Consider the following 12713-nt stretch of genomic DNA (forward strand, 5'->3'; position numbering starts at 1 on the left):
TCACAGTAACAGGTCTGTAACATGAACCCCTCTATTTTGTGCAATCTTAAATGCGCATTTTTTCCTACATTCAGTTTCTTACAGCAGGAATACCTCTAATATTATTCAATTAACATTTAAGGTTTTTTTCACAGTAGCTCCAATGAGAACATAAGTTTGCAGCTGTCATGGTGAATCTTTTGAAACTTTAAAGACTACTTGCCACAAAAGAGCACGGGCATGCCAGCATTTCTTCATAAAACAAATACAAATGGGGAAACAAAACTGTACCATCAGAAAAAGAGAGGAAGAGAGAGAGAGGGAGAAAGAGAAAGAGAAAGGCAGGCAGCTATATGTAAAACTCAGGTACCAAAGGCACAAGAGTGGGGCACCAGCCTTTCTATTAGGAGGTACTTTCATTTCTAATGCACTACTTGTGAGACTCTTAAATCAGAAGAGTGTAGACTTATGAGATGGCCCTTGAGCTGATACCAGAAAAATAAATTGAGAACTGATCTGAAGAATGACAACCAGTAAAGCTGCAGACGAAGCCCAGGAGGGAGGGGCCTGAGGGACAAGGGCAGGCGTCCTCGGTGCGCAGACCCTTGGTGCAGACCTGGGCTAACACTCTGCAGGCACGTGGTCATCTCTCAATTCTCAAGCGAGCCAGAAAGGGAAAGTCCAGGAAGACACGCTGTATCCTCTCACTCCCTGCCTCAAACCACACTTCCACTCTACACCTCACCCACCCTGTTCCCAGGAGAGGGCAACCTGAGGACAGCGCCTTTCAAAACAGGGAGCAGCATGGAGCTATTGGTTTCTTGGGTCTCCTGCTGAAAACGGGGTCATATCTGCAGAGCTTTTAAACAGTCAGAAAGTAGCCCACTCATGAAAAGTCTACACTCTGAAGACTCCACATCTAGGTTTACGATAGATTCTACAATTCCTGATTCTTGAAACAAATAGTACTATAAACCTACCCCACGGGCTACCTTTATCTTGCCTATTGTTCTTAGTACAGACTGCACTGACAGAAACGGTCACAGAAAGACCTATTGGGAGATCACTTCAATAAACAGGAAAACTGCAGTCCAAGCACATGTCAAGTCTTTGGAAATGAACATCTACACTGCTGAAGTAGCACTAAAGTGACAAATGACGGTAATCCAGTGGCCCAAGGCCAGTAAATTCCATTGCAAACAGATTTATCTGTCTTGTGCCACAGTGATTCTTGCATGTGTGGCAGTAAAGACAACTGTAACAGCGTAGTTACAGATTCAAAGGCAAGCGCTTCCCACTGTTTCGGTATTTAGTATATCATCAGAAAGAAGTGTCCTCAGCAGCCACCCTCAACGGGCCACTTGAAAAACCAGATCCATTCACAGCAAGTATCTGCCTGTCTGAAATTTGTAAAAACACAAGAGCAAACAAAAAATAACCCTGATGAACTATAACTCAAGCAGAGACGATACAACTTTTCTCAATTACTTCAATACTATATTCTGAACACAGCACAAAGTAAATGTGCCACTAGGCCTGGCATTAAATAATTAAGCTTTGGAATTCTTTTATCCTTTAAGTTTTCCTATGCAAACCACTATTCAAATCACTTCAGTTCCACATAAAAAAGCTCTCGAATATATGTCCTAACTGTTGCTCTAGAGAGGAATTTGGAATGAGGCGGTCCACTTCCTATCTGCTCATTTCAGGACACTGGTCCCCACAAGACAGGCTCCAGAGGGTGAGGGTGAGGCCCTGGATAAGGCTCCTCTCCACTGCTCCTGTGTAAAAACCACTGAGGCAACCATCGACCATCAACGCACAAGCTTCAAATGGCTTATCTAGTCTTAGGACATGTTTCAAGATTTTGCTGTCACGACGCAAAGGAAAACTGGTATCTCCAAATATCCCGTATTTCAAATAATTTTATTTACTTCAGTTGCTCACTATGAAACTCCAATAAAAATGTATCTCTTTGGAGAACTACTAATACAGCTTTCAGTTACAAAGATATTCAACGATACAGCAACACTCTACCATATGCTGTCAACTGGATCCAAGAAATTCCACAGTGTAAAATGTGGGCGCCACAATGCTGTACGTGAGGCAGCGAAAAGATGAGGGGGAGCCCGCTGCACAGGACCGGGACGGGAGCAGCCACACAATGTCCAAATAGGATGTACGAAGCATTATTGTAGAGTTTTCACTATAAATGACTGCAATGATCACAAAAATCTCTTCTGGTTTACGGCAGAATTGGTCAGTTCAAATTAATTACCCCAAATCATTTAAATCAGTTCCCTCATGCCAACAAATGTCAGAGATGTACTTTCACTTCAACCGTCAAAGTTCGTTGTATTTATTAAAATGTGTTGAAAACTACTGGCATTAGAAAAGTTTCTAAGTTTTGCACTGTTTCATGTCAATCCAGGGAAAAGGGTTCAATCATTGGTATGGAAATAGGCTATAAACTATATAAATGTTTTAAATTGTAACCTTAAAAATCCAATTTTAAAATAGGACCCTTATAAAAACTTAATATAAGAAAAAAGAAAATAGGACCCTTACTGTTAATCTGTGATTGATATCCCCGATAATAAACAAGTAACACGCATAATAACAAATAACAGTGCTTAGCAGAGAGCGAGAGCCCAACCAATATTTGTTGAATTAATGAATGGCCATGACTATGGCAGGACCTTCAGGACAGCAGGTAACTGAATAAAACAAAATTATTAAAATGCTTAGCCTGACTCAAGCAGGATCCAATCATTAAATCCTATCACATATGTTTCATTACTTGTTTTCATTACTATTCTTCTGAAAAGAAAATTAGGAAAAGAAAGAAAAATATGAGAACTCATACTATTTCCTTTCCTACCTTCTGCATGCTACAACTTAAAAGCATTTTAATCACACTTTAATTTTTTTTACAAATTTATTTATTTTATTTTTGGCTGCATTGGGTCTTTGTTGCTGTGTTTTCTCTAGTTGCGCCGCGCAGGCTTCTCACTGCAGTGGCTTCTCTTGTTGCGGAGCACGGGCTCTAGGCACGCGGGCTTCAGCAGTTGTGGCACGCGGGCTCAGTAGCTGTGGCGCACGGGCTTAGTTGCTCCATGGCATGTGGGATCTTCCCGGACCAGGGCTCGAACCCGTGTCCCCTGCATTATGTTCAGCTAACTGTTGCCACTCCAATTTTCTAAAGACGTGTATAGGCAATATTGCTGTATAAAACGTAAATACTAGGACATTTAGGAAAGTAAATGAAATTACAATCACTTTTACCTATTATCACCACTCATTAACATTTCACTTTGCATTGCGATTGGTGCTTCTGATAATGGAAGTGGGGACTTCCCTAGTGACTCAGTGGTTAAGAATCCGCCTGCCAATGCAGAGGACAGGGTTCGAGCCCTGGTCCAGGAAGATCCCACGTGCGGCAGAGCAACTAAGCCCGTGCGCCACAGCTACTGAGTCCGAGAGCCACAACTACTGAAGCCCGTGCACTTAGAGCCCATGCTCCGCAACAAGAGGAGCCACCGCCATGAGAAGCCTGCGCACCGCAACGAAGAGTAGCCCCCGCTCGCCGCAACTAGAGAAAGCCCGTGCGCAGCAACAAAGACCCAACGCAGCCAAAAATAATAATAAAATTTAAATTTTTTTTAAATAAGAGCAAAGCTTAATTTAAAAATAAAATTTAAGGTGAGAAAAAGGCAAACACCAAATCTCTTAAGGAAAGAAATCTTTGAATTGCACCCTTGTAAAACTTGTTCAACCACTACTAAGCCCTTCTTTTTGTGCAAAGAACTATACTGAGTTACTTTAAAATGCAGATGTACAAGTGAACAAAAGTTTAAAGCGGAAAGTTGTAGAGCAAACTAAAGTGCCAAAAGTTTAACAAAATTGCTGCTTCCTGTAAGATTTCATTTTTTTTAAAGTTATCAAGTCTCAAATTCCGCGACACGCGTTAATTCCAATAGTTACTAAAACCTGACTCTATTTCCAAAAGGGCAAGAAAAACCAATTGCTTTGAAAGGGTTACGATTTACCGGCCACCAGTTTTCCAACAGCTACTTTGTTTCATTTTCCCTTATTTAATACAACAGCACACTGAGATGATATAAAAACGCGCAATAACTTCTAGGGCTTAGAAGTCAACACATAAGCGGTCCACAGCAAGCCTGACAAATAATACCACATGCCGATTTTTATCCAGACCGATTGTATTTGGGGGAGTGGGAATAAGAGTTCAACTCTACACTCATCTCTCTCTAAAAGCGTGAGTTTTACTCTTTCTTTCCACTACGGGATTATCACAAACGACCCCTAAGATACCGCTCTGACAGGGTGCGCTAGTAGTGTCAGCCAGGCTGAGGCGGATTCGTGCAAAAGACGTCACTCAAAGGCAGGTACAAGTATGGTCCTGGCGAGTTATTTCGAGTTTTCTTTGCACCAGTAACCTTAGGCTGCTTCTTAGTGACTTGAGTCTAAAAGTCAGAACACCGGCAAGCCGCCCCCCCGCCCCGGGTCAATTAAACTGCGAAAGCAACATTTGGGGCCATGGGGAAAACGAGGCATCCCAAATCTTGGTGGCTCGTTCCGGGCAGAGAGGCGACCACAGGGCGTGGAAGGCTGTGCCGCCCCGGGGCCTCCCGAAGATTCCCGGCTGCCTCCCGGGGCAGCCAGGGCCCCATCTGCACCGCCGGCTCGCCCCGCGGTCCAGCCCCGAGGTTAACCCCTTCGCGCCCCCCACGCCCTCTCCAGGCCGGCCCGGGCGCCCCCTCTCCGCCGCCCCTCTGAAGCGGGGCCTGGTGGGCTCTGGCGCGGGGCGGGCCGGGCTGCAGGCGGCGGAGGCGCGGAGGCGGCGGGAGGCTCGGGGCCTAGTCCCGGGCAGCGTGTCCCGGCGCCCTCCCCCACTCCCACACGCTCGCTCGGGGCCGGGGTGCGCCCGCCCGCCCGTCCGCCCCGGCGCCCACCCGCCCGCGGCCCGGGGCCCCTTCCCGCCGACGGCACCGGCCGGGTGCTACCTGCGGGTTGCGGAGGGCCATGGCGGCCCGTTTCAATGAGCCTCGGCGCTCGTCCGACTCCTCACGCTGCTTCCCCCGCCGCCGCCATCTTCTCGCCCGCACATACACACTCGCATCGGCCGCCGCGCCTGCGCACTGGCCGCGTGCCGCGGGGCGCGGGGAGGCCGGGCGCGCCGAGCGCGCGCTGCGCAGGCGCGGCCGACAGGTGGGCGTGCGCGGCGGGAGTCGGCCCGGGGCGGACCGCGAGCCCGCGGCCCTTAGCGGATGCGGGCCCGCCCACCGTGGACCTGGAGCTCCCGGGGCCGGCTGCGGCGCCGGAGGGGAACGGACAGTGGACGGAGGTGATAACGCCAAAGCGCCCGGTCGGCCCGGTTTTCTCACCAGCTGGGAGGCCACCTGGATGGTGGGCGGGACTCGGGATGTCCGGAGCCCGGGAGCCGCGGCCTGAAGTCCGCCCGCGCCCCCGAACCCCAGGGTCGTCCTGGGCCGGGGTCGTCCTGGGCCGGGGTCTCCGAAGTGCGCGCTGAAGATCTCAGAGTAGTCCCGGTTTATGGAGGTCACATCCGTCCATTCATTAATTTATTCACTTCTCATTCATTCCACAAACACTATCTGAGCGTCTACTCTGTGCCACGCCTTTAGCTAGGCATTGGAGAATATTTTGAAGAAATAAAAATGAAAACGCACCGGTAAAGCGTTTAGGATTGGGGCCTGGCAAATAGTAAGCACTCAGCGTTGACTATCACACGCATACATGCACGCATACAGACAGACCAGCGTTCGGGTCATTGGTTCAAGAAACAGTGAACCCCCTACCTGACCATGCAGTTTCTCACCTACTTTGTCCCTTCTAGCTGAGTGATTCGGGCAAGTTAATTCCGTTTCCTAAGTCTTTGGTTTCCTCACCTGTGAATGAGGCTAATAAAATTTCTTAACTCCCAAGATTTCTGTGAGGATCAAATTAGGTGAATGTGAACGCACCAGCCCTCAATAAACATTAGCTTCTGTGATTCTTATTCATAACCATGATCGCTGTTTTCAAGTGCTCAGCAAACAGACAGAGAGGCTACTATTACCAGACCCCGTGCTGAGCAGAGGGAATCAACAGTAAGATCCATTGCCACATTCCATAAGGCAGAGGGCCTGTTCTTTGCAACAATGGGATGCCATGAAAAATATAAGAAGGGGAAGGGATTGTCTAAAATAAAAGAGCTAAACTGATACAAACTACTATATATAAAATAGATAAAAAACAAGGTCCTACTGTATAGCACAGGGAACTATATTCAATAGCCTGCGATAAACCACAATGGAAAAGAATATGAAAAAGAACATATATACGTATAACTGAATCACTTCTCTGTACAGCAGAAGTTAACACATTTTAAATCAACTATACTTCAACACAAAATTCTAAACATAAAATAAGAGATTAAAAAAAAAAAACCGAATACAGTGCGTGAATCTTGATTGGATACTGGTGTTTTTTAACCTGGTAAATATTTTTTGACAGTTGGAGAAAGTTGCGTATGGCTTGGATATAGATGATTTTAGTGAATTATTGGTAACTTCCATAATATAATAATGATATTACGCTCATGTGAGAGAATGTTCTTTTGTTAGGGTATGCATCTGAAGAATTTAGGGATGAATGTCATAATACCTGAGCTATTTTTTAATGGTGCAACAAAAAATAAAATTATATAAGCACACACAAATAGACATAGAGGGAGAGAAAGTAAATAATGCAAAATGTTAACAGTTGTTGGATCTAAGTGGTACCATCAACTTTTCTGTATGCTTGAAAAAAATTTTTAACAAAAAGCTTGGGAAGGGAATTCCCTGGCAGTCCAGTGGTTAGGACTCCGTGCTCTCACTGCGGTGGCCCGGGTTCAATCCCCAGTCAGGGCAATATGATCCCACAAGCCCCGCGGCTCGGCCAAAAAAAAAAAAAAAAAAGCTAGGGAAACAACACAATACTGTATCCATGCTGTGGTTAAAACCACAGAAAAATTCTGCCTACATATAGAGAAAGACAGGGAGGGATATGAAAACACATTGGTGACATAATGGTTGATATATGATTTTCATCATAACGGTTCTTGAACAAAAAATCAAAATTATGGGACTTCCCGGGTGGCACAGTGGTTAAGAATCTGCCTGCCAAAAAAGGGGACATGGGTTTGAGCCCTGGTCCAGGAAGATCCCACAGAGCAACTAAGCCCACGTGCCACAGCTACTGAGCCCACGCACCTAGAGCCTGTGCTCCGCAAGAGAGAAGCCACCACAATGAGAAGCCCGCGCACCAAAACAAAGAGTAGCCCCCGCGCGCAGCAACAAACACCCAACTCAGCCAAAAAAAAAAAAAAAATCAAAATTATGATCAATGATACTCAGTTCTAATTCTCAAATCACTTACAGAGATATTACCACAAGTTTTTTTTTAATGTTGACACTATTGGGGTGTTTTGGGGGGTGGGGTTTTTTTTGGGTTGTTTGTTTTTTTGGGTTTTTTTGGCCGCACTGGGTAGCTTGCAGGATGTTAGTTCCCCAACCAGGGATCAGACTCGTGGCGTGCCCCCTACAATGGAGTCCTGGAGTCCTCTCACCACCGGACTGCCAGGGATTACCAACAGTATGTTTTATGTTTGTTTGTTTTTAATGGTGGTACCACATAATTTCAATACCAGGAGGTAAGTGTGAAAAGGAAAATATGAACAAACACTGTGGGCCCTGCTAGTCCTTAGCAAACCTCATACTTGCAATAAGAGACAAGGGAGGAGCCCAGAGTCAAGACAGGCCAGAAATAAAATCCTGAGTCCCCCACTCACTGGGTTGCGTGAATTTCAGCAGGTTACTTAAACTTTCTATGACTCTTTTGTAAAAGGAGGTGTGGTAGGCAGAAAAATCTCATCCCAAAAATGTTCACTTCCTAATCTCCAGAACCCGTGCAGATGCTGGGAAAGGGAGAGAGGAGTATTTTCCTGAAAAGTATAGTCCTCATAAGGAATGGCCTTTTTTAAGAAAAAAAGAAAAAAAAGGGGATGACCTTTTTTGGTAATTATGGACATTTTTCTCTGTTGCTCTGTGAAAAGCAGACAAATTTCTTAAAGGAAAACTGGAAAGTGGAATGTGAAATCATCTCTGAATTTTTCGTGGTAAAAGGAATTTTGCAGATGGGATTAAATTGAGGACTTTGAGATGAAGAGATCATTCTGGATTATGTGGGTGGGACCCATATAAACACAAAGATCCTTTAAAAACAGGAGCGAGGAAGCCAGAAGGTCAGACAATCAGAGAAGTAACAAGCGGGTGGGGGGGGGGATTTCAAGATGCTAAGCAGCTAGCTTTGAACATGAAGGTAGGGTTATGAGCCAGGGAATGCAGGAGGTTCTAGAAGTTAGAAAAGAGACAGACTCACTCCTAAAGCCTCCAGGAGGAACAAAGCCTTGCCTACACCTTGATTTCAGCGCAGTGAGTCTTCTGACCTACAGAACTACAAAATAATAATTTGTAAACCAGTCAATTTGTGGTCATTTGTTACAACAGGAAATTTACATAGGGGATAATACCACCTCCTTTGCAAGCCTGTTGCCAGGAGGAAACAAAGTAACGCATCTAGCACATGGAGTATGGTGCTGAGCACTTTTTAACTACCAATCAATAAGTGATAAGGGACTTTTTTTTGCGGTACGCGGGCCTCTCACTGTTGTGGCCTCTCCCGCTGCGGAGCACAGGCTCCGGACGCGCAGGCTCAGCGGCCATGGCTCACGGGTCAAGCCGCTCCGCGGCACGTGGGATCTTCCCGGACCGGGGCACGAACCCGCGTCCCCTGCATCGGCAGGCGGACTCTCAACCGCTGCGCCACCAGGGAAGCCCTAAGAGACTTTTTATTGTATCCCAGGGAGGCTGTAAGTTTTCTCCAAGGAGGTAACATTTGAGCTAAGCCTTGATGGCTATATCTTGAGGGGCACCCATATTTCCCCATCTGAACCAATGGATACATGTTCTGACAAGCAGGAGTTAACTCTTGGGCCCAAGGGGTCAGAGTATTTCAGTTAGACCTGTCCTACCTGGAAAATTCTTTTCTGAAACTCTGAGAGTATAGAAGAGTACCACTAGCTGTGTGACCTTGGGCAAGTACCTACCTCTCTGGACCTCAGTTTCCTCATCTGTAAAATAGGAGGAATAATACCTTTCAGGAATGTAGTAGAAATGAATATAATGACAAGAACAGGTACGTAAATTGCTTAATAAGACGTTCAGCATAGAACAAGGGCTCGATAAATGATGGAAATTATCATTAGGATTCCCAGACTTTTTGGAAAGGAAGGTGATGTTTGCAAAGGCTCAGTGCATTTGACACGATTTATCGCCAATGATAAAATTCAAGCTTTCAAACAAAAATTAGAATTTGAGGAAATGTATCCACCATTGTGAGCTGGGCAGCTTCCCAACACTGAAGGACTTTTCTGATGAGATTGGCGGTGATAGTAACAAATGAGATTTTTTTAAAAAAATATTGACTAATGGAACATTTCAACATCTGGAAGATGTGTATAACTCACTGAATCAATATTTTCCAAATGACCCATGTAGGATGTTATAAAATCATGCATGAATAAAAGATCCATTCAAAGTACAAGATAGACCAATGGACTTTAATCTAACAGTGTACGAAAAATTCAGAGATGATTTCACATTCCACTTTCCAATTTTCCTTTAAGAAATTTGTCTGCTTTTCACAGAGCAACAGAGAAAAATGTCCATAATTACCAAAAAAAGGTCATTCCCTTTTTTTCTTTTTTTCTTAAAAAAGGCCATTCCTTATGAGGACTATACTTTTCAGGAAAATACTCTTCTCTCCCTTTCCCAACTGCATGCCCTGTGTGAGGCTGGATTTTCTTCACACTTCAATCGAAGCAATATATCACAACCAACTGAAGTCACAAGCAGGTATGAGAATGCAGCTGACATGAAAAAGCTTTAAAAAAATACAAAATAGGGCTTCCCTGGTGGCGCAGTGGTTGAGAGTCCCCCTGCCGATGCACAGGACACGGGTTCAAGCCCTGGTCTGGGAAGACCGCAGAGCAACGAAGCCTGTGCGTCACGACTACTGAGCTTGCGAGCCACAACTGCTGAAGACCGCACTCCGCAACAAGAGAAGCCACCGCAATGAGAAGCCCGCGCACCGCAATGAATAGTAGTAGCCCCTGCTTGCTGCAACTAGAGAAAGTCCATGAGCAGCAACAAAGACCCAAGGCAGCCACACACACACACAAAAAGATTATATTACTGAAGTATAGTTGATTTTAAAAGTTGTGTTAATTTCCGCTGTACAGCAAAGTGATCACTTATACATATATATATATACATTGTTTTTTACATTTCTTTCCTTTATGGTTTGTCACAGGATATTGAATATATTGATATTCCCTATGCTATACAGTAGGATGTTGTTTATCCATCCTATATATAATATAATAGTTTGCATCTGCTAACCCCAAATCCCAACCCATCCTTCCCCTAGCCCCCTCCCTCTTGGCAACCACAGTCTGTTCTCTATGTCTGTGGGTTTGTTTCTATTCTGTAGATAAGCTCATTTGTGTCATATTTCAGATTCCACATATCAGCGATATAATATGATATTTGTTTCTCTTTCTAACTTACTTCACTCAGTATGAGAACCTCTAGGTCCATCCATGTTGCTGCAAATGGCATTATTTCATTCAAAAAGACATTTCTGAGACAACCTAGTAGTGTACATAAGGCCTAGAGGAGACTAGAGAAATATTCACCAACAAATGTGTTGGGTGTGCTAGTGGCTTTGAGATTACGCTAGAAAACACTACTTCCTGTTTTAAGGGATATATGCTGAAATATGTACAGGTGAAATGACAGGATGGATGGGATTTGCTTCAAAAGACGTGAGAAAAAAACAGAAAGGAAAAAGGAATAGATGAAGCCAAAAAGGTGAAAGCTTGAGAACCATTGAGATATGAGGGTGTCCGGTCAGGTGCTCCGAGAAGCAAGAGGGGAAAATGGGAGGGAGCTGGGGGCGGCGGGGAGAGACCTGCACTGGCGCCTGGCTGTCCCCTGGGCAGGAGTGGGGATGGGGAAGGGCTGGGTAAAAGTCCTTGAGCCAAATTTGCCCATCAGAGCAATCCCATTCCCTCGGGAAAGGACCTGCCTAGTAGGTCATACTGCTCTTGCTGCCTGTATGAGTTTCCTAGGGCTGCTGTAACAAATAGATGCTCTGAGGAAGCATCTATTTCAGGCCTCTCTCCACCTTCTGGTGCTGCTGGGGATCCTCGGCTTAGAGCGTCAGCACTCCAATCTCTGCTTCCATTGTCACACGGTCTTCTTCCCTCTGTGTCACTTAATAAAACCAACTCTGGGACTTCCCTGGTGGCGCAGCGGTTGAGAGTCCGCCTGCCGATGCAGGGGACGCGGGTTCGTGCCCCGGTCCGGGAAGATCCCACGTGCCGCGGAGCGGCTGGGCCCGGGAGCCATGGCCGCTGAGCCTGCGCGTCCGGAGCCCGTGCTCCCCAACGGGAGAGGCCGCAACAGTGAGAACCCCGCGTACTGCAAAAACAAAAACAAAAACAAAAACAAAAACAAAACCCAACTCTGAGGGTTTTTCATCCAGAGTAGAAAGGAAAGGATCCTCAGGTTGTCCCCCTGAGCCCCTAATAACGGCTTGTTCTTCAGGGCATGTTATCTCAAATATGTTAAATCTTTAAACATCAACATCAAATTCAGCCCAGCAACCTGCCCGAGGAGGGAAGGAAGCAGATGGAGGAAGGAACACAGGTTGCTGCCTCTCCTCTCAGCTCCCTGACTGGTGTGTTCACCCATTTATTTCTTCACCTTCCTTTGCTCTTTTATTCTTGGTGGCAGAACTCGTATAGTTGATGCCTCTTCTTGAGTAAAATACCTACACACTGCCAGTGCAGTTCCTCCTTTCTCTGCTGTACTTATGTCCTTGTCTCTGCCCTCCCCAGGGTGGGGCACTGTCCCCAGATAACAGAACAGGTGCCACTATCACAAAGGACCTTGGCCAGGGGGAAAAGTGCTCAAGAAAAGGAATAAGACAAGGTAAGATGCACCATTGATCTGGGTTGCATTAATTCCGGCCTCAAGTCACTTTGAGCACTCAAAGGAATCATTGATTTTCTGTAACTTAGTTCCTACGTAAGCAGGAAAGGCCAGTGTGTCCTGCCTGCCTCTTGGGTTAGATACTGAGATCAACTGGGACGACGGAAGGCAGCTTGTACCATGTAGATTAATCCATTAACTGCAACACATTCATATTACTAATTAGTTAAAGTGGCGACGTCACTATTTAATACCCTTTCATGTTTCTTTTTTTTTTTTTTTTTTTTTTGCGGTACGCGGGCCTCTCACTGCTGTGGCCCCTCCCGTTGCGGAGCACAGGCTCCGGACGTGCAGGCTCAGCGGCCATGGCTCACGGGCCCAGCCGCTCCGCGGCAAGTGGGATCCTCCCAGACCCGGGCACGATCCCGCGTCCCCTGCATCGGCAGGCGGACTCTCAACCACTGCGCCGCCACGGAAGCTCCCTTTCATGTTTCTTGATTCAGTCACTCCTACAAACCCTTCCCTTTCCCATTCATCAAAGAATTCCTTATTTTTCATTGATTTTCACCTAACATTTTTTATTTTCTTGCCAGACAGACAGCTGGGGGT

The 12713-nt window shown here is 45.9% G+C and overlaps 1 protein-coding gene across 4 annotated transcripts in view; it reads right to left on the bottom strand.

The window, feature by feature from the left end:
* The window catches only part of USP10 (ubiquitin specific peptidase 10), an 88528-nt gene extending 83394 nt beyond the window's left edge, over nt 1–5134 (bottom strand). For all 4 annotated transcript variants that reach the window (XR_004477023.2, XM_033406350.2, XM_033406351.2 and 1 more), the window contains exon 1: nt 5007–5134. Coding sequence is in view for 3 of the 4 variants with exons in the window: in XM_033406350.2 (XP_033262241.1) it covers nt 5007–5027 (21 nt within the window). In the remaining variant the exon portion in view is untranslated. The remainder of the gene's footprint in view (nt 1–5006) is intronic.
* Nucleotides 5135–12713: the final 7579 nt, after the last annotated feature.

Source organism: Orcinus orca, chromosome 20, assembly GCF_937001465.1.
Source record: "Orcinus orca chromosome 20, mOrcOrc1.1, whole genome shotgun sequence".
NCBI classification, from domain to species: Eukaryota; Metazoa; Chordata; class Mammalia; order Artiodactyla; family Delphinidae; genus Orcinus; species Orcinus orca.